The 20717-nt window shown below is 37.0% G+C and overlaps 1 protein-coding gene across 3 annotated transcripts in view; it reads left to right on the forward strand.

Annotated features, from left to right (window-relative positions):
- The window catches only part of Aamdc (adipogenesis associated Mth938 domain containing), a 31586-nt gene that overhangs the window by 1803 nt on the left and 9066 nt on the right, over positions 1–20717 (forward strand). For all 3 annotated transcript variants that reach the window (XM_026387323.2, XM_026387324.2, XM_026387325.2), the window contains exon 2: positions 6089–6237. In XM_026387323.2, coding sequence (XP_026243108.1) covers positions 6106–6237 — 132 coding nt within the window. In that variant the 5' untranslated portion in view covers positions 6089–6105. The remainder of the gene's footprint in view (positions 1–6088; positions 6238–20717) is intronic.

The following is a 20717-nucleotide window of genomic DNA, read 5'->3' on the forward strand; positions in this document are numbered from 1 at the left end:
ATACAAAATAAGGCTGGGCATGTGGCTCAGTGGCCAAGTGGCCCTGAGTTCAATGCCTGGTACCCCCCCCCAAAAAAAATAGAGACAAAGAGAAGAAAATCCATAAGAGAAATTTATTACCTAAAATAATGATTCTTAATATATAAAATATATAAAACATATATATATATTAGTACATAAAACCTCTTCAAAGGAAAAAATTCTTTTGAAACTGGGCACATATTTCTGAAATTTCCAATTTAAAAAATGCTGATGTAAGAAATTAAAGTCTAGGTGCTGGGGATGTGGCTCAAGTGGTAGTGCGCTCGCCTGGCATGCGTGCGGCCCAGGTTCGATCCTTAGCACCACATACCAACAAAGATGTTATGTCCACCGAGAACTAAAAAATAAATATTAAAAATTCTCTCTCTCTCTCTCTCTCTCTCTCTCTCCTCTCTCAAAAAAAAAGAAAGAAATTAAAGTCTAAACAACCATGTGCATATACTTAATGCTACTGAAGTATATATATTTATATACTTACAAGTAAGTATATAAACTTATTTAAATGATAAGTTTTATGTTATATGTATATTTTACCACAATAAAAGTTTAAAAAAACAAGGAAAAGCCTTACTTTCAGAAAGAAAGTGAATTATAAGTGCTAAAATATTGTTTTAAAGCAATTACTGAACTGAAACACAAAATTAAAACATTTTGATAAACTCTCAAATTGAAAAGTATATTAGACCTGAGGATCTGAAGGCCCCAGTTTAATAAAAATCTGACTCAGAAACAGGTGTTTTGTGGAAAGATACCTCCAGAAAAACAAGAACAAACAAAAACCTCCTCATAATCATTACCTAATGTACCTTAAATAAAAGCCAGATACATAATATTGTAAAATTAAATCATTTTTTGTGAAGGAATTTCTGTGGAAAGAACTTTCCAACCAAAGAGAATATTTTAATTACATATCATTATATTAACCTTAACAAAATTTCTGCCTTTACTGTCAACACCTCCTCCCCTAAGTTTCTAAAAAAGAAAAGATTTATTACTATAGTTTTCTTTTCTCTCTGCTCACACTGTTATTCAAAGGGGAACTAATAAGTCTAGAGTTTCAACCTTTTCTAGTCCACAGTGGCTTGGGAACAAAGTCCTTGGGTGTCAGAAAGTATATACACCCCAAAGATAAGAGATGTTTTACTATAAAACAAGGTTTAGGTCATGCCTTCACAAAGTCTATTCTTGAAAAAGAAAGAATATTCATTCATAATGTTACCTACCATCTCTTACCTTTCTAGGCTAAAAGAAATAGCGGGTTACAGAAGTCTAATTCCAATTTATGTAATTAAATAACTGATTTATATTTATCAAACTTGAATGTAAATCTAGAAAAAGTAGCTGCTTTTTAAATACAATATGTTGCTATTTCTATGAGAAGGCCTTTAAATAAGCATTCAACTTTATTTTTGAATAAGAAATTTGTTAAGATAGTTCAAATTTCACACTCTTTTAAGGAAAAAAATTCCACTTAAAATTAATGGTTATTCAAAAGACCAAAGTCAAAAACAACACAAACATTTATCCACAGAAAAGTTTATAAATTATGATATTCCTGTAAGAGACTACTACACATGCTGATACACACTGTTGACAAATACTATAACAAAGGTACATCTCCACAATTTGTTGAGTGAAAGAAGACAGAAAAGAGGTACCATACAATTCCATCAATGTGGAAGTCAAATTAATCTATGGAGATAGAAATTAAAATAGTGGTTTCCTTTGAGTTTGGAAGGGAATGTCTAGAAAGGGCACAAGAAAGACTTTGTAGATACCTTTTTATTTCAATTGGCAAGTTTGTCAAAATTCATTGAACCAGAAACAATATCTATACATCAAAGTAAATGTTGTTATGCCTCAATATTAAAATTGGTTTAACAATATTAAAATTGGTTTACCCCTATGTATTTCCAAATAGCATTGGTAGCCATAAACCTTTCATCAGAACAATTTATACATTTTTTTTTTGTATTTGGTTCTGAGGAATGAATTTGGAGTCTTATTTATATTAAACACACACTGTACCATTGAGCTATATACCAAGCCCCAATTTATATGTATGTTATCTTTGCATTTGTTACATAATTTTTACTTACAGATACTGTAAGCTTGGTAAATTGTATATTGAGGTGATTAATTTCAGTTGTGGAGCCAGTTTGGGGAATTCCTAATTCATAGTGAACTAATTAGTTTAAAACTTACTTTAAAAAAAAAAAAAGTTAAGTGTAGCCCTTTGAGGTGGCACACGCCTGTAATCCCAGCGGCTTGGGAGATAGAGGCAGGATGATCTGGAGTTCAAAGCCAGCCTCAGCAATTTAGCGAAGCACTAAGCAACTCAGTAAGACCCTGTCTCTAATAAAATACAAAATAGGTCTGAGGATGTGGCTCAGTGGTCGAGAGCCCCTGAGTTCAATCCCTGGTACTCCCCCCCCCAAAAAAAAAAAGTTAAAGAGTACGCTAGGGTTATAGCTCAGGGGTAGAGGGCTTGCTTGCACATATGAGGCACTGGGTTCAATCCTTAACACCACCTAAAAATAAATAAATAAAGGTATTGTGTCCAACTACAACTAAAAATATATACATATTTTTTAAAAAGACTTTCCTTGAAGATAGAGACATACTGTAACAATTTTTGCTCCAGAGTTAGCAGACTACCAATACTTTTTACTAAGTACTTGCCAAATTCCACAATTGTTTGAACCACTTTCTTAAAATACGCATCTTTAATATATATATGTAAACTGTTTCTGTTTCTCTGAAGAACACTAATATAAGCACCTTTTAGTTGTTTAACTTACTAGCTGTCTTGGTCCTTTTTCTGTTGCTATAACAGAATATCTGTGACTGACTAATTAATAACAAGAAGGAGTTTATTTGGACTCATGGTTCTGGAAGTCCAAAAGTTTGGTAGTGGCAACCGCTTAGCACCTGGTGCAAGCTACATGATGCTCCATGCATGGTGAAAAAGTAGAAAAGGAATCCAGTGCCGGGCACTGTGGTGTACATCTATAATCTCAGTGTCTCCAGAAGGCTGAGGCAGAAGGATCTCAAGTTCAAAGCCAACCTCAGCAACAGCAAGGTACTAAGCAACTAAGTGAGACCCTGTCTCTAAATAAAATACAAAATAGGGCTGGGGATGTGGCTTGTGGTCAAGTGCCCCTGAGTTCAATCCCTGGTACTCTCCCCCCAAAAAAAGAAGAGGAATCCAGCATTTGCTAAAAGAAAGGGCGGGAACAAAGGAGCTGACTTTATTTTGTAGCAACCCACACTTAGAAGAACTTAACCATCTCACAACAAAGACTCCATCCATCTTAAAGGCCCTCCCTCCCAATACCTCTGTGTTGACAACCAGATTTCAACATGAATTTTAGCAGGGACAAACCACATTCAAACTATAAGTACAATGATAGAATTTACATTTGATTCTTAGTTGAAATGTCTCTTTATTAAGATTCTATATTCATTTAGTCATTGACATAATGTATAAAAAATTCTTTATATATATATTATTTCCTTTATAATAGTTTCTTTGAAATCTTTACTAAACCACATATCTGATAACACTTAGATACAATTTCAGTTGACTGAGTATGGGTAACACTTCTTGGTTTCTTTGCATATTTATAATTTTTTGTTAGAAATTGGACATTTTATTTTTTAATTTTTTTATATTTTTGTTGTAGATGAGCACAATACTTTTATTTATTTTTATGTGGTGCTGAGGATCGAACCCAATACCTCATAACTGTGAGGCAAGCGCTCTACCCCTGAGCTACAACCCCAGCCCAGAAATTGAACATTTTAGAAGTATTGTAGGAAGTCTTGAAAGTTGTTGTTATTTGTGTGTTCAGTCATGTGCCTAAGATACTAAATATCTTAGTCTGTTTTGTACTGCTACAACAAAATAACTGAGTCTGGATATTTATAACGAACACAAATTTATTTCACACAGTTCTGGAGGTTGTAAAATCCAAAATCAAGGGACCAGCATCTACAAGGATTTTCATACTTTATCATCTTATGGGAGAAAGCACCACGTGGTAGAAGGGCAAAGAGAGGGCAAGAGGGAGAGAAATAAAATTGAGCCAAACTCATCTCTTTATATAGAACCTACCCCTGTGATAATAAACCACTTCTCCAATAATGGCAATCTATGAGGACAAAAGGTAATCACTTCTTAAAGGTCCTAATCATAGCCAAATAGCTTATTTAAAAGTCCCACCTCTTAATACTGCTACAATGGCAATTAAATTTCTATGATGGTTTTGAGAGAATGACATTCAAACCATAGCACAAAATCTGTGAATTTTATCTCCCATACTGTATATTACTACTGAAATATCCATTCAGATTTTTTTTTGTTGTTTGTATTTTTAAGCCTGGTTTTCCAGGAGTCTTTGTCATGTCTATATAACTTAGTGTTCAGCCGATCAGATTAGTTCAAGATTTTACTAAAACACCAAAAAAAAAAAAAAAAAAAAGCAGCCCAGCACCATCGCACATTCCTGTAATCCCAGTGACTTGAGAGGCTGTTAGAGGATCACAAGTTTGAGCCCAGTCTGGGTAACTTAGTAAGACCCTGCCTCAAAATTAAAATTCAAAAAGGCAGGGATTGTAGCTCAGTAGTAAAGTAACCCTAGGTTCCTTCCCATTAAAAGATTGATTGATTAATTAATTAATTAGTTCAACATCTTAAGCCAGTAAGACTTTCATGCTCTGTTGATAGATCATTGTGTGTACTGGTGAGTTAATTAAAAATTTCACCTGTTTTCACGGGCCCTTTTGAGTCTTCTTGCTTCTTCCCTGTGCATTTGATGAGGCTCCATCAACCTGGAATGTTGGAGTGAATTGGGCCTACCCTTTGATGTGTAAGCTCATAGCTTCTGGTCCACTTGGAATATGTGAAGAGTTTATAAAGTCCTCTGTGACTATGTCACCTTTGAGAAATTCTTAAATCCCTGCCCAGGCTTCCAGTCCATTTTCAACTGGTAATGATCCAAATCATGAAGCTTCCTTTGACAGTCAAGCAAGGCTGTTTGTTTTCAAACATTTCAATCTACTTAAACGACAATGGCAACAGTACTAGAATAAGGGAATGGCTGTAGTACCAGACAAGAACAAAAATAAAACAGAACCTATATTCATTTAGTAATTGACATAATGTATAAAAAATTCTTTATATATATATATATATAATATATTATTTATATATATATATATTATTTCCTTCATAATAGTTTCTTTGAAATCTTTACTAAACCACATATCTGAATTTTAGTGGTTTTCATGAGTACTTTTTACTTATCTCACAGAATGGTTTTAGTTTTAATTCGAGAGTGGCAAATGGTTATTTGGGTGTTGTGGGTTTGGTTTTTTGTTTTGTTTTTCAGCTATATAGCTTTTTGTGGGCGGGGGGGACACATCTGCCTCTTCACTTCATCATGCTGAAGTAAATTTACACCTTTTAATTTTATCTCTCAAAAATATGAGGGGGTGGCTGGGGATGTGGCTCGTGGCTCAAGCGGTAGCGCGCTCACCTGGCATGTGTATGGCCTGGGTTTGATCCTCAGCACCACATACAAACAAGGAAGTTGTGTCTGCCGAAAACTAAAAAATAAATATTAAAATTCTTTCTCTCTTCTCTCTCTCTCTTAAAAAAAAAATATGAGGGGGGCTGGGGTTGTTATCCAGTGGTAGAGCACTCACCTAGCACATGGGAGGCCCTGTGTTCTATCTTCAGCACCACATAAAAAAATAAATAAATAAGGGTTTTATGTCCAACTACAACTTAAAAAAATATTATATATATATATATATATATATCATGAGGATTCCCTTGGTAATCTAAGAAGTAATTACAGTATCTGGTTTCTATGCTTGGATGATTTGATTCAGGATCCCAACTCTTCAGCCTTATTGAGAAGAAATGACAACCACATAAGAAATACTTCTTAAATCATAGAGAAGTCAGATTTACTATGTTTGTATTTTGGAGCTGTTTGAACTTTATAACTGACTTAGTATATTTTTCTTATAATTTCAGATTTAGCTCAGTTCCCTATGTCTTCACCTGAAATTTCTTCCCTTTCATGGGGGCAAATGAAAGTGCAAGGCTCTGCCATAACCTATAAGGATTGCAAAGTATGGCCAGGAGGCAGTCGGGCTTGGGATTGGAGAGAAACAGGAACTGAGGTAAGATATTAGTGTTTGATTGACACTACATGAGACCAAACAAGTGATTTCCAACCTTCTTATCCATATCAACCAAATGAAAATCACTCTTTCTTTCTCTTTCTCTTATAATACAGTTCATACCATTATGTTTACCTTTTTTTGGTGGGGGGGCACTGGGAATTGAACCTGGGGACTAAATCAGTTATAAATTAAAGTTGAAGTGTACAATTCAAAAGACTTTTTATATATATCACCATAACCATTAGCAATCAGTGCCCATTAATTCCTCCCTCCAATTCCTGGCAATGACTTACCTACTTTTTATTGTTATAAGTGTACTATTCTGAACATTTCATATAAATGGTATCATTCAATTCTCTTAGGTATATACGTAGGGGTAGAATTTATAGATCATGTGGTAACTCTTCATTTAACCTTTTGAGGAACTGCCAGAACACCTTCCAAAGATAGCTGTACCATTTTACATTTCTACCAATAGTATATGAGGCCTCCAGTTTTTTCACACCCTCTTCACCAGAGGTTTTATTTTATTTTTTTTAATAGCCACCTTATTGGGTGAACAATGTTACCCCTGTGGTTTTGATTTGTATTTCCCTACTATTGCATTTCCTTTAATATTTTCAATGTGCCCTGCCAAAAGTAGACCCTCCTTTCCATGAGCAGAAGTTGGGTGTAAGAATGGAGCCCCTACTCACCTGTGACAGCCTCACCAACAAAAAGCTGGAGGCAGGGTGAGAAACACTCAGATCTTGTTGGCCCCAGGAAGAAAGCCTTCCAGCTGGATGCTGAGGGGGAAAGAACCCTGTGTACTTGGCTGCAGCAGTCTATAATAGAGTATCTTGATGAACAGGGAGAAGGTGGTGGGCAGGAGTGGAGGCAGCAATTTTGATTTAAGTACCACATATTCTCACTTTATTCCAAATGTCTCTGTCAGTTCAGGCTACTATAACATGTTGGCACAGACTGAAGCCCTAAACAATAAACATTTCTCATAGTTCTGGAGCCTCAGAGTGTGAGATCAGGAAGCCAGCACAGCAGGGGTCTGGTGAGGGCTCTCATTCAGGTTTCAAATAGCTGACTTCTCTTTGGATCCTCACGTGATAGAAACAGAGTTAACTAGTTCCCGGTTTTTTCTTTCTTTTTTCTTTCCCTTTTGTGTGCCTGTGTTTTGTTTTTTGCAGTACTGGAGATTGGACCCAGGGGTGTTGTGCCACTGAGCTATATCCATAACCCTTTTTATTTTTTTAAATTATTTTAAAAATATTTTATTAGTTGTTGGTGGACCTTTATTTATTTTTATGTGGTGCTGAGAATCGAACCCAGTGCCTCACACATGCTAGACAAGCACTCTACCACTGAGTGACAACCCCAGCCCTTATTTTTTATTTTGAGACAGACTATCCCTAAATTATCCAGGCTGGCCTTGAACTTGCAATCTTCCAGCATCATCCTCCCAAGTTGCTGGGGTTATAGGCATGTACCACCACTCAAAGTCTGGCTTTTCTTTCTTTTTTTTTTTTTTTTTTCTCTTCTTTTTTTTTGGAGGGTGGGATCAGTACCAAGGATTGAACTCCTCAGGAGTACTTGACCACTGAGTCACATCACCAACCTATTTTTGTATTTTATTTAGAGACAGGCTCTTACTGAGTTTTTTCACGCCTCACTGTTGCTGAAGTTGGTTTTGAACTCTCGATCTTCCTGCCTCAGCCTCCTGAGCTGCTGGGATTACAGGCATGTGCCACTGAACCTGGCTGGTTTATTTTTCTTATAAGGGCATGAATCACATTCATGAGGGAGCCACTGTCGTGATTTAATTACCTCCTATTGGCCCCATCTCTATGATTTTGTAAGAGATACACATTCAGTTCTTCCAGAAAATTTGTATAGATTTTCTTGGATAGGTGTTTCTTCATTTGGTGTTTGTCCTTAGGGTCCTTTCTTTCTTTTCTTTTCTTTTCTCTTTTTAAATGCTAACAGCCATCTTACAAGATAAGTTTTGGTTTCCTGTACTTGTACTTTCTCTTACCCGAATTAACCCACCCCAGTTAGTGACCTACCCCATGGTACCATAACCCTAAGCCAATCCCAGAAGGACATGACCCCTTGACTCTGGAAATCCCCCATGGTGCCATCTAACCAATCCCATGCATTCCCCACCCACTTAGCTCTGACACAAGCATCCCCAGCCTATCTCATGGCACCACAACTACAGCTCCAAACCCCTATCACACAAAAGCTGAACACTGGAACATCTCGGGGCCTCTCTCCATCTATGGAGAATTGTGCCTTTATTTGTCAGCTCTGACAAATAAAGTCTCGTGTTTATCTCTGCCTGGTCTCCATCTCATTTCTCACTCGCCTGTCTCCCCATTCCTTGCTTTCTTTTCATTTTTGGTACCAGGGATTAAATCCAGGTACCAGCTCTATCACTGAGCTACATCCCCAGTACTTTTAAAATTTTTTTTTATTTTGAGACATGGTCTTACTAAGTTGCTTAGGGCCTCACAAAGTTGCTAAGGCTACCCCAAACTTGTGATCCTCCTACCTCAGTCTCCAAAGTTACTAGGATTACAAGTGTGCACCTTCATGCCCAACTGCTCTTAGAGTCATTTCTAGAGGCTTTGAATTATTGTGTTCTCCTTGTTGTCATTGTTATTGTGAGGCTTTTGGTCTTTATTTTGTTGACTTTAATAATTTTCACTTAGGAGTGGCTCAGGGGAGCTCCTCATGATGTAATGATAGATCTTTTCATTTTTTAAAGGAATGTGTGTGTGCGTGCACACACACATAGACTGGGAATTGAACCCAGGGCCTCACGTATGCATAGCTCATGCTATTCCATTAAACTACACCCCATGCCAGATAATTTTTTATTATATGGAAATCTTGATTGACATTCATTTTCATTCAGCACTTTGATACGTCATCCCACTGATTTTTAGGCTCATTGGTTTCTAATAAGAAATCAGCTGCTGATATAATCGAAAATCCCTTGGACTTAATGGGTCACTTTGTTCTTCCTGTTCTCAAAACTCTTGTTTTTTAGCCAGGCATGGTGGCACACGCCTATAATCCCTGCAGCTTAGGAAGCTGAGGCAGGAGGATTGCAAGTTCCAAGTCAGCCTCAGCAAAAGCGAGATGCTAAGCAACTCAGTGAGACCTTGTCTCTAAATAAAATACAAAATAGGGATGGGGATGTGGCTAGTAGCCGAGTGCCCCTGAGTTCAATCCCTAGTACAAAAAAAAAAAAAAAAAAAAAGTCTGTTTTTAGCCTTCAGTAATCTATGATATGTCAAAGTCTGGATCTCTTTGGGTTTATCATACTTGAAATTTATTAAGTTCATGGATAGGTAGATTATTATTTTCATGAAATTTAGGAAGTTTTCAGCTATTATTTCATCAGATAATCTTTTGCCCCTTTTCTCTATCCTGTGACTCCCATTATATTAGTGTGCTTTATAGTATCCTACAGCACTCTGAGGCTCTGTTAATTACCTTCATTCTTTTTTCTTTCTTTTGCTTCATACTTAATCATCTTGACTTACTTTTAGTTTTCATGATCTTATCTGTTATTGAGCCACCTGTGTGAGATTTATTTTAGTTACTGTACTTTTCAAATGTAAAGTTGGTTATTTTTATTTCATTTATGTATTCATTTGGTCATAAATACATACATAATATACTGTAGATGGATCCCAGGGGTGCTTTACCACTGTATTACATTCACAGTCCTTTTTATTCTTTATTTTGAGACAGGGTCTAAGTTGCTGAGGCTGGCACTAAACTTTTAATCCTCCTGCCTCAGCCTCCTAAGTCACTGGGATTACAGGCATATGCCACCATGCTCAGTGAGTCTGGTTATTTTTAACAATTTATTTTTCTTCATGGATGTTCTACTTTATATACTTTGGATGTGGCTTCCTTTAGTTCTTTTTACATATTTAAAATGGGGGATTTGGGAGGCTGGGTTGAGGCTTAGTGGTAGAGCACTTGCCTAACATGTGTGAGGCATTGGGTTCAATCATCAGCACCACATAAAAATAAATAAATAAAATAAAGGTATAAAAAATACAATGACATTATAAAAAATAAAATAGGGGAATTGGGCTAGGGATATAGCTCAGTAGTAAAGAGAGAGCTGACCTCTTGTGTATGAGGGCTAGTGTTTGATCTTCAGCACTGCAATAAATAAAAATAAAATAAATAAAATATGACAAAATAAAATATTTGATTTATAGTTTTTATCTAGGTAAATCCAACATCTGGGCTTCCTTGGGCATATTTTCTATTAACTGCTTTTTCCCCTTCTGTGGACCTGCCATTACTTTTTCTTCCTTTCTCTTTCTCACTCCCTTACTCCCTCCCTCCCTTCCTTCCTTCATATTTCTTGTAGTTATTTCTTTGTGAGAACTGGCCATTTTATATAGCATAATGTGGCAACTCTGGAAATCAACTCCCTATCTCCTTCCTGGGTTTTGTTGCTGTTTGTTGTTATTTGTTCTGATCTCATTCCGTAAAGGCTGTATTCTTTGTCATGTGTAGCTGCTGAAGTTAGCTCAGTCACCTTAATGAAGAGGTAACATTATGACAGTGGTTTCCTCACACACCTGGAGCTTACTACTTTCTTTTCTCATTATTTCTTCTTGTAATTCAAATCTTTGAGATGACTTTCTTTCTTTTTGAATCAATATTCTTCAGAAATTCCCTTAATGAGATCTCTCAGTGATCTCTCTCAATTTTTGCCTAAAAGGTCTAATATTTTAATTCTAATTTTCATTGGTATTCCAAGTTGGCAAGATTTTTTTCAACAGATTGTGGGAATCCTGAATGGTCTAACTATACCTTTCTTTGAGATCTTGCCAACAGCGATTTGGAGTTGCGTCTTCTAAGCATCCTCTATTACTCTTTTTTTGGGCGGTGAGGGGAGTAGGTACCCTCTTATAGCACTTAATCTCTGAGCCACATTTCTGGCTCTTTTTAATATTTTATTTAGAGATAGGGACTTGCTAAGTTGCTTAGGGCCTTGTTAAATTGCTGAGGCTAGCTTTGAACTTGTGATCCTCCTGCTTTAGCCTCCTCAGTCACTGAGCTTATAGGTATACGCCACTGCTTCAGGCTGGTATCACTTTAATTTCTTGGCTGAGGGTGTCCTAGATCTGGTTGATAATGTAAATTTTTTAAAAATGCCTATTTTTTAGTTATAGGCGTACACAATATCTTTATTTTATTTTTATGTGGTGCTGAAGATCAAACCCAGGGCCTCACACATGGTAAGCAAGTGCTCTATCTCTGAGCCACAACCCTAGCCCTGATAATGTAAATGTGAGCCCTTAACTGTTGTGTAGACAGGTTTGTGGTTATAAGTTTTGTGGTTATAAGACTCTGATATCTCCCACCTCCACCCCACACCTCCCTACTCCCATCTTCCCCTAGATCCCAGGCAGAACCAGACAGCTTTTTTGTCTTTTTTCTTTGCTAATGGGTAGATTTGGAGGATCAATCCTTTCACTGGAGACAGACTTATGCAGGCTATTTTGAGAGGGATAGCTGGGTCTAATGGTGGTTCCATTCCCAGATATCCAAGGAATCTCCATACTGCTTTCCATTTTGGCTATACCAACTTGCAGTCCCACCAGCAGTGTATGAGTGTACTTTTTCCCCCACATCCTCTCAAATACTTATTGTTGTTTGTCTTCATAATAGCTGCCATGCTGACTGGAGTGAGATGATATCTTAGAGTAGTTTTGATTTGCAAATACCTCTCCTCAGACTATACCCAAAGGACTTAAAAACAGCATACTACAGGGACACAGCCACATCAATGTTTATAGCAGCACAATTCACAATAGCTAAACTGTGGAGCCAACCTAGATGTCCTTCAGTGGATGAATGGATAAAAAAACATGTGGCATATATACATAATGGAATATTACTCAGCATTAAAAGAGAATAAAATCATGGCATTTGCAGGTAAATGGATGGAGCTGGAGAATATAATACTAAGCGAAGTTAGCCAATCCCCAAAAAACAAATGCCAAATGTTTTCTCTGATGTAAGGAGGCTGACTCATAGTGGGGTAGGGAGCGGGAGCAAGGGAGGAATAGATGAATTCTAGATAGGGAAGAAGGGTAGGAAGGAAAGGGAGGGGGCAGGGGATTAGCAAGGATGGTGGAATGTGATGGACATCATTATCCGAAGTACATGTATGAAGACTCGAATTGGGTGTCAACATACTTTATATATAAACAGATATGAAAAATTGTGGTATATTTGTGTTATAAGAATTATAATGCAAAAAAAGCAAAGTACATGTATAAAGGCATGAATTGGTGTGAACATACTCTATATATAAAGATATGAAAAATTGTACTCTATATTTTAAAAAAATCAATAATTTTTTTTAAAAAAAGGCTATTTTGGGGCTGGGGTTGTGGCGCAGTGACAGAGTGCTTGCCTCACACATGTGAGGCACTAGATTTCATCCTCAGCACCCCATGAAAATAAATAAACAAAATAAAGATATTGTGTCCATCTATAACTAAAAAAAAAACATTTTTTAAAAAAGAAGGCTATTTTGCAAGATTGGAAGGGATATTTCAATTCTAACCTCCCATCTTCCTCAAGACTTTTTTCCTAATCTCAAATGGGAGTTAAAACACAAGACTCTGAAGCCAGGTGTGGTGATACACACCTGTAATCCCAGCACTTTAGAAGGCTGTGACAGGAGGATCACAAGTTCAAGGCCAGCTTCAATGACTTAGCAAGGTCCTAAACAAATTAGTGAGACCCTATCTCAAAATATGAAATAAAGTGGGGGCTGGGATATAGCTCAGTTGATTGAGTGCTTGCCTCACATGTACAAGGCCCAGGGTTCAATGCCCAGCACTGCCCCCTCCAAAAAAAAAAAAAAATATATATATATGTATATATATGTATATGTATACATACACACACTCACACACACACACATATACATAAATAAATAAATTAAAAAGTGGCTGGGGATGTAGCTCAGTGATAAATTGCCCCTGAGTTAGATCCCCAGTCCCCCACACCCCAAATGTAAGGCTCTGAGAATGGGAAATGCTCCAAGGTAACTTCAATATCAGTTGACCATTTTTATTCAGCCTTTAGGAATTTCCCTTTATTTTTTATAAATTCAGCTATGCATGTTTATTTTTATTTTATTTTTTTTTAAAGAGAGAGTGAGAGTAAGAGAGAGAGAGAATTTTTTAATATTTATTTTTTAGTTTTCAGCGGACACAACATCTTTGTTTGTATGTGGTGCTAAGGATCGAACCCAGGGCCTCATGCATGCTAGGCAAGCGAGCTACCGCTTGAGCCACATCCCCAGCCCAGCATGTTTATTTTTATCCAGCATTTGAAGGCATTTTGTTTAAAGGACTTTCTTAGGTTGTATACTCTTATCATATTGTTTTGAAGAATAACAGTTATCTCTAATCAGTTAAAAAAAATCCCCAGCATATACGCTCTCTTTATTTTGTGATTGTGAACTACAAGCACATATTGATTGGATATTGACAACTAGTTGCTGGTTAGTTGCACCATGGATCATAAAGGAAGGAATACTCTAAATTGGTAAAAAAAAAAAAAAAAAAAACACTGAAAAGGTATATTAGATATAGCAAGGATGAAATGAGAGAAGACTGGGGTCTGGGTGTGGTTGCTCAGCAGTACAGTGCTTGCCTAGCATGCTCAAGGCGCTGGGTTCATTTCCTAGAACCCCCCCTACCCACCCCAAAAAAGAATTGGAATGACGGAAGAATGAGGAATAATCAGACTTGTGACCTACTTGAACCAGATGGCTCCATTGGAGTATTTGAAAAGTGAAACTAGAGAGGTGCAAGAGTAGGTAGTATATGGTCGACAGAGGTCCTAGACATGGAGAGCTGAATTTATATTTTATATAGTAAACAAGTCATAGCCACCTTAGATTCTGTATTGGTCAGGGTTCTCCAGAAAAACAGCATATTTACCATGAGGAATTGACTCACCCACAATCAACTGACTATAAGTTGGAGACCCAGGAAAGCCAGTGGTATAATTTAGTCCAAATGGAAGGCCTGAGAACCAGGGGAACTGATGGTTTAAATCCCAGTCCAAGGGCAGGAGAAGGAGAGATGAGCTATCCCAGCTACAGAGGGGAGGCAAAAGGCTGGGGTTATAGCTCAGTGGTGGAATACTTGCTTGGTATGCCCAAGGCTCTGGGTTCAATTCCCAGATTGAAAGAAAAAAAAATTAAAAGGAGGCAATGTCTCTCTTCTCTGCTTCTGGTTTTATTTATGTCCTCAATAGACTGGATGAGGGGCTGGGGATGTGGCTCAAGCGGTAGCGCGCTCGCCTAGCGTGCGTGCGGCCCGGGTTCGATCCTCAGCACCACATACAAACGAAGATGTTGTGTCCGCGGAGAACTAAGAAAAAATAAATAAATAAATAAATAAAAATAGACTGGATGATACATACTCACATTGGGGAAGGCAGTCTGCTTTACCAAATTCACCAGTTCGAGGTTAATCTTATCCAGAAACAACATCACAGACACCCCCAGATCTATTTAACCTGGGTACATTGTGGCCTAGTCAATTTGGACAAAAAATTTAACATCATAGATACTTAAATGGGAAACTTATATGTTCCAAAAAGGTAATTTAGACTATGGTATAACAATTTATGAGTATGCCACATTGGAGGGATTTGTTTCCCCTCAAAAATAGATATAATGCTGTATAGTTTATTTTTCCCCATATAAGACAATAGGAGCTAATTTTCTCATAAACTCATTCTTTGTTTATGCAAATGTGTTTTATTTGGCTTTTGTGACCAAAATACCCAACAAGAAGAATTTAGAAGAGGGAAAGTTTATTTGGGGCTCACAGTTTTGGAGGTTTCCATAGATGGTCAATTCCATTATTTTGGGCCCAAGGTGACATAGCACATCATGGGGGGTAAGGGCCAAGCAGAGGAAAGCTGGAAAACTCATGGTGGAGTCATGAAGGAGAGAGAGAGAGAGAGAGAGAGAGAGAGGAAGTGGCCACAGGGAAGGAGAAGAAGGAGAAAGAAAAATATTGAAAACCACAAAACTGTGAATGTTCCATTGATAATAGTAGGAAGGTTTACTATAGGTTCAGTTTCTTCCTTGTTAAATTTTACTCATCAGCAGGATACCCAAAATAAGGAATTCTCTATATAATTGAAGACAGAGTAGCTGAGAAAGATGAGGAAGGAAAAACTGAGGTATTGAAGAGTAGAAGGATCAAAGGTATCTAAGGCTAAAGAGCTTTTATCTGTAAAATGAGGATAATACTACCTACCTTAGAGTTGATCTGAGGATTAATTAATCTAAGGATTAGATGATCTAAGGTAATAGGCATGTTGCAGTTACTCAATAAATGCAGCTGTTATTATTAAATTACTAGTAATGTAAGTGTACCTGAGATAAATAATGTCAAAGCTGTTAAGAAGTTGAAAATAACTGGTTAAGTTGTTTTATTAGATTCAGAAGAAAGAATTCTAACATATATAAAAGTGTAAATGGTGGTACCATCAATGAGATAAGGCAAATTACAGGAAAGACAGGTGTGTTTGTATTTGGGGCAGGAGTTAAGTAGAGAAAATAATGAATCTTTTGAGAATATTAAGTTTGAAACATCAGGGCATCTAGATGGAAAGATTTAGTAGGTTTATGGGCTGAGGCTGTAGCTCAGTGCTAGAGCACCTGCTGTGCACGTGTGAGGCACTGGGTTTGATCCTCAGCAACACATAAAAATAAATAAATATATTGTGTAAAAAAAAAAAAAAAAAGATTTAGCAGAACCCAGTGCCTCACACATGCAAGGCAGGTGCTCTACCACTGAGCTAGAGCCTCAGCCCATAAATCTACTAAATCTTTCTATCTAGATTCCCTGACATATTTGTGTGTGTGTGTGTGTGTGTGTGTGTGTGTGTGTGTGGTGTGTGTGTATGTATGTGTGTGTATATATATATCAAACTCCCAAAGCCATACCCTCAAAGACCACCTCTTCTAGCCACACCCTACCTGTCTTCAGTTAGCACTTGGTTAATCCCTGTCAGGGTCAAAACCCAATCATTTTTCCTCAGAACCTTCTTGCATTGTCTCACGTTTGAGCTTCTGGGAGACACCTCATATCTAAACCATAACACTGTGTAAAGTACTTAACATTTCTTTAGTGGCTGTAATGTCTTTAAAAGCGACACCTTCATAGCCCTAGTTTTACTTGCACTTTTCTGGCCAAACTGCAAAATTTTCAAATCTTTCTTCTGTTTTCTGCTCCTGAGTATCACAGTAAACTTGTCTAACAGCCACCAGTAATGTCTATGGCACCACCTAAATGCTATGCTCCCTAGAAATTTCTTCCACCAGACTAATTGGTATATCATCTTTAAATTTGCAGAAGTCTCAGAACATTGGCAAAATGTAGACAACTTCTTTGCCAGAAAGTGACATGAATGGCCTCTACTCCAATTTTCAAAAGATTCTTCATGGGCTGGGATTGTGGCTCAGCGGTAGAGTGCTCGCCTAGCAAGTGCAAGGCTCTGGGTTCAATCCTCAGTACCACATAAAAATAAGTAAAATAGGGCTTGGGTTGAAGCTCAGTGGTAGAGTACTCACCTCACATATGGAAGGCACTGTGTTTGATCCTCAGCACCACATAAAAATAAAATGAAGGTATTGTGTCCATCTGCAAATAAAAATAAATAAGAGATACTATGTCCAACTACAACTAAAAAATAAAATAGATATTTTTTAAAAAGTCCTCATTCTCCTCTGAAACCCCATGAGCCCAGTCTTTATTGTCCATTGTTGGGTTAGCATTCTGGTCTTTGGAGCACCTACCAGAATCACCTATTAAAGTCCACTTATAATAAGCTAAAGTTTTCCAGCTTGTGTCTCTAAATTTTTCAAAGTCACCTTCCCCACAAACTAGTTCCAAAGGTTTCTGAACCACTATTCACAGCATCTCAGTACCAAGTTGTGTTTTTTGTTAGCTTTTGTGTTGCTGTGACCAAAAGAGGAATAAAAGTTTATTTTGGTTCACAGTCTCAGAGGTTCAGTCTATGATTGGCCTACTCCATAATCCTGGGCCCATGATGAGGCAGAAGGGCATGGAAGAGGAAGGCAGCTCAGGACAGGGCAACCAAGAAGCAAATAGCTCAAAATCTTTTTGTTTGTTTGTTTTGTTTTTGTTTTTGTTTAGGGGAGAGTAGTTACTGGGGACTGAACCTAGATGCACTTTACCACTGAGTCATATCCCCAGACCTTTTTATTTTGAGACAGGGTCTCACTAAGTTGCCTAGAGTCTTGCTAATTTGCTAAAGCTGGCCTCAAATTTGAAATCCTGAGTTGTTGGGATTGTAGGCATGTGTCATCACACCTGGCAAGACCATTTTTTAATGATACAGTTCCAACCTATCCCTACAATTTCATCTCTTATATTTCATAACACTTCTGAGGACCAAAATATCCCATACCAAATACTCATTCATTTCTTTTTCTTTTTTTTTAAAGAGGAGGGGGTAGAGAGAGAGAGAAAGAGAGAGAGAATTTATTTATTTATTAATTTTAGTTCTCGGAGGACACAACATCTTTGTTTGTATGTGGTGCTGAGGATCAAACCCGGGCCGCACGCATGCCAGGCGAGCGCGCTACCGCTTGAGCCACATCCCCATCCCCAAATACTCATTCATTTCTAAACCTACTGTGATCCCTCATTCCTCAATACCTTCATTAAAATCATTTTCTGTACTTCAGATGAACTGTTTCTGCCTGTACCTCATGAAATCTTATTCTTATCCATCATTTCCTAAACTTTTGCCTTATCTTCTTCAGGAAGCATGTGCTTCCTGAAGTTTCTAATGTAAAATAGAAACTCAGTGTTGTTCTGAATTGAATTTTTCATTATGTAATTTAACAAATTTTTCATTATGTAATTTAACAAATGACACCTGAGGAAGATTAATGTTATGATTCCTTTCATATTAGTTTAAAAAGAACTGTGGGAAGATTATGTCATGATTACAGAAAGGAAATGTCAAGGAAATTTATTGTGTTAAACTATTGTCTTGAAATAACTAGTAAAAACTCCTCTAAAATTTCTACCAGCTATTAAGTGAATTATTTGACAAAAGTGCCTGGTCAAATATAGTTTTTCCAGGTCACACAATTAATGCTATTTGGAATGAAGATTTAAACCTAAATATTTCTTTTCTAAAGCCCATACTTTTATTCTGTTACATACTGTTCTTTTTTTGTTTCTGTCCCATAGCAATAACTATCATCCTGGAGAAGAATTTTCTGTATGTAAAAATGAAGAGGCCATTCATTTATACATCCTTTTTGTTAGGCTGAAAGAGTTCAAGAAGGAAAATAGAATACAAGTATGACATTAAAAGCAGACAAAACCAATTAGCAGCCTCTCAAAGAAAACATGGAAACTTTACCTTAACTTTTTATTTTGGAAAATGTCAAACCTATAGAAGAGTGATAGTATGAGTAGTACAATAAATTGTCATGCTCTACTTAAATCCTCAAGTTGTTAACATTTTGCTATGTGTTTTCTCTCTCTAAGCACACACACCACATCTACCCTTCCAGTCATTTGAAAGTAAAAGGCAGATAGCATGTATTTCACTAATTCTTTCCTAAAACAAGCCTAAAGTGCAATATAATTCTCTTTTTTTTTGCACAATTGATAAGGCTAGAAGTTCTTCTGCTTAGAACCATTCTGCTTAAAGAAAGATTGATGTGCTCTTCCTACCCCATTCTGCTTTTGTATTTTTATTTGGTTTTACTTTCATTTTCCTACTCATCTCCAAACCCAGTTTATGTGGAAAGCCTATTTTGAACTGCTCTACTTTTCTTTTTTAATATAGGAAAAATTTCAAACCTATATACCAAATCGGGGAAAAAAAAAACAGAATGAATAGTTATATGCCATTAACCTAGATTTACAAGTTATCATTCTGCCACATTAACTTTATCTGTATTCTTCTGCCCCCACATAATTATTTTATGTATTATCTGAAAGTTGAATATACTGTGTCACTTGAACCCTATTAAATACTTTAACATGTATCCATTAAGAACAAAGTCATGGGGCTGGGGTTGTGGCTCAGCAGTAGAGTGCTTGTCTAGCACATGCAAGGTGCTGGGTTTGATCCTCAGCACCACATAATAAATAAATAAGTAAATAAAGGTATTGTGTCCAACTACAACTAAAAAAAAAAAAGGCATAGGCATTCTTCCCTACATGATTATAACATCACACTCAGAAAACTCAAGATTGATACAATATTAAATAATATGAGCTCCATGCTCAAATTATAACAGTTGTCCCAGTAAAATCCAAAAATCCAAATGCTCCAAAATCTGAAACTGTTTGAGCACATGCTGAAATTTCAGAGCATTTTAGATTTTTCACTTTGTGATTAAAAACGTTCAACCTATGTGCAGTTTGAAGGTATATCTGCTAGTGAACTTTTGGAAAAGATTTCTAGTCTCTTATTAAAGTATATATGTACACCACACATGTAATTTATTTTTTAGTACTGGGAATCAAACCCAGGGCCTTGTAAATGCTAGACAAGAGCTCCAGGTGTAATTCTACCGTTGAGCTACATCCCTAAGCCTTGAAAAATATTTCCATCATTTCATTTGTATAAAATTTATTTCCTTTGTACTCCTATGTATTTTATTTTCTGCATTTTAAAACATTACTTTGAGAAAGAAAGCCATAGGCTTCACCAGACTGCCAGAAGGGCCTGTTGTACAAATGCAAGTCACTGCGTTTGTAGAGGCAGAGAGATCATTGAAGAGGCTGTTAATTCAGACAAGCGGTAATGAGAATGTGACTCAGGCAGTGTCCACAGGGGACAGATTTCAGAGATCCTTTAACCTTCACTCACAGAATCTGCTTTTATCAGCAATACAGCCAGATAATGCTATAGCAACTACCCATTTGTGCTCCCTTAATTTTGGCAGAAGGAAATGCTTCTTTGAAAGTGTAATACTGGAATGTTTTCTTTTCAAATTTATATAGAGTACCCAAGCCATAAAGAATACCATCCTCTTGTTTAGCAGGCATAATGAGTAGTAACTAGACATTTTTCTACAATTAATATCCCCCCAAAATAGACAATAAACTTTTATAATCTCAGATCATATGACAGAAAACCTCTTAGAATCAGACACTCAATAGGGGTGAGAGTCTTGAGGGTTTACCCTGAGGGATTGTAAGAAGCACCAAAGGAGCTGGAAGCAGGTTGAAGACTCTCAATAGCAGTCTGATGTTCCAATCCCAGGCCGCTGCACAAAACAGAGTAATCCCTGCCAATTCCTGGATACACTGGCCACTGCAGAGTTATCTTTCATTGCTCTGTACATGACATCCCAGCCTGCAGTATAGAAGCAGCAGCCAAATTCATCACTTGAGTTCCAT

Source organism: Urocitellus parryii, chromosome 4, assembly GCF_045843805.1.
Source record: "Urocitellus parryii isolate mUroPar1 chromosome 4, mUroPar1.hap1, whole genome shotgun sequence".
Taxonomy (NCBI): Eukaryota; Metazoa; Chordata; class Mammalia; order Rodentia; family Sciuridae; genus Urocitellus; species Urocitellus parryii.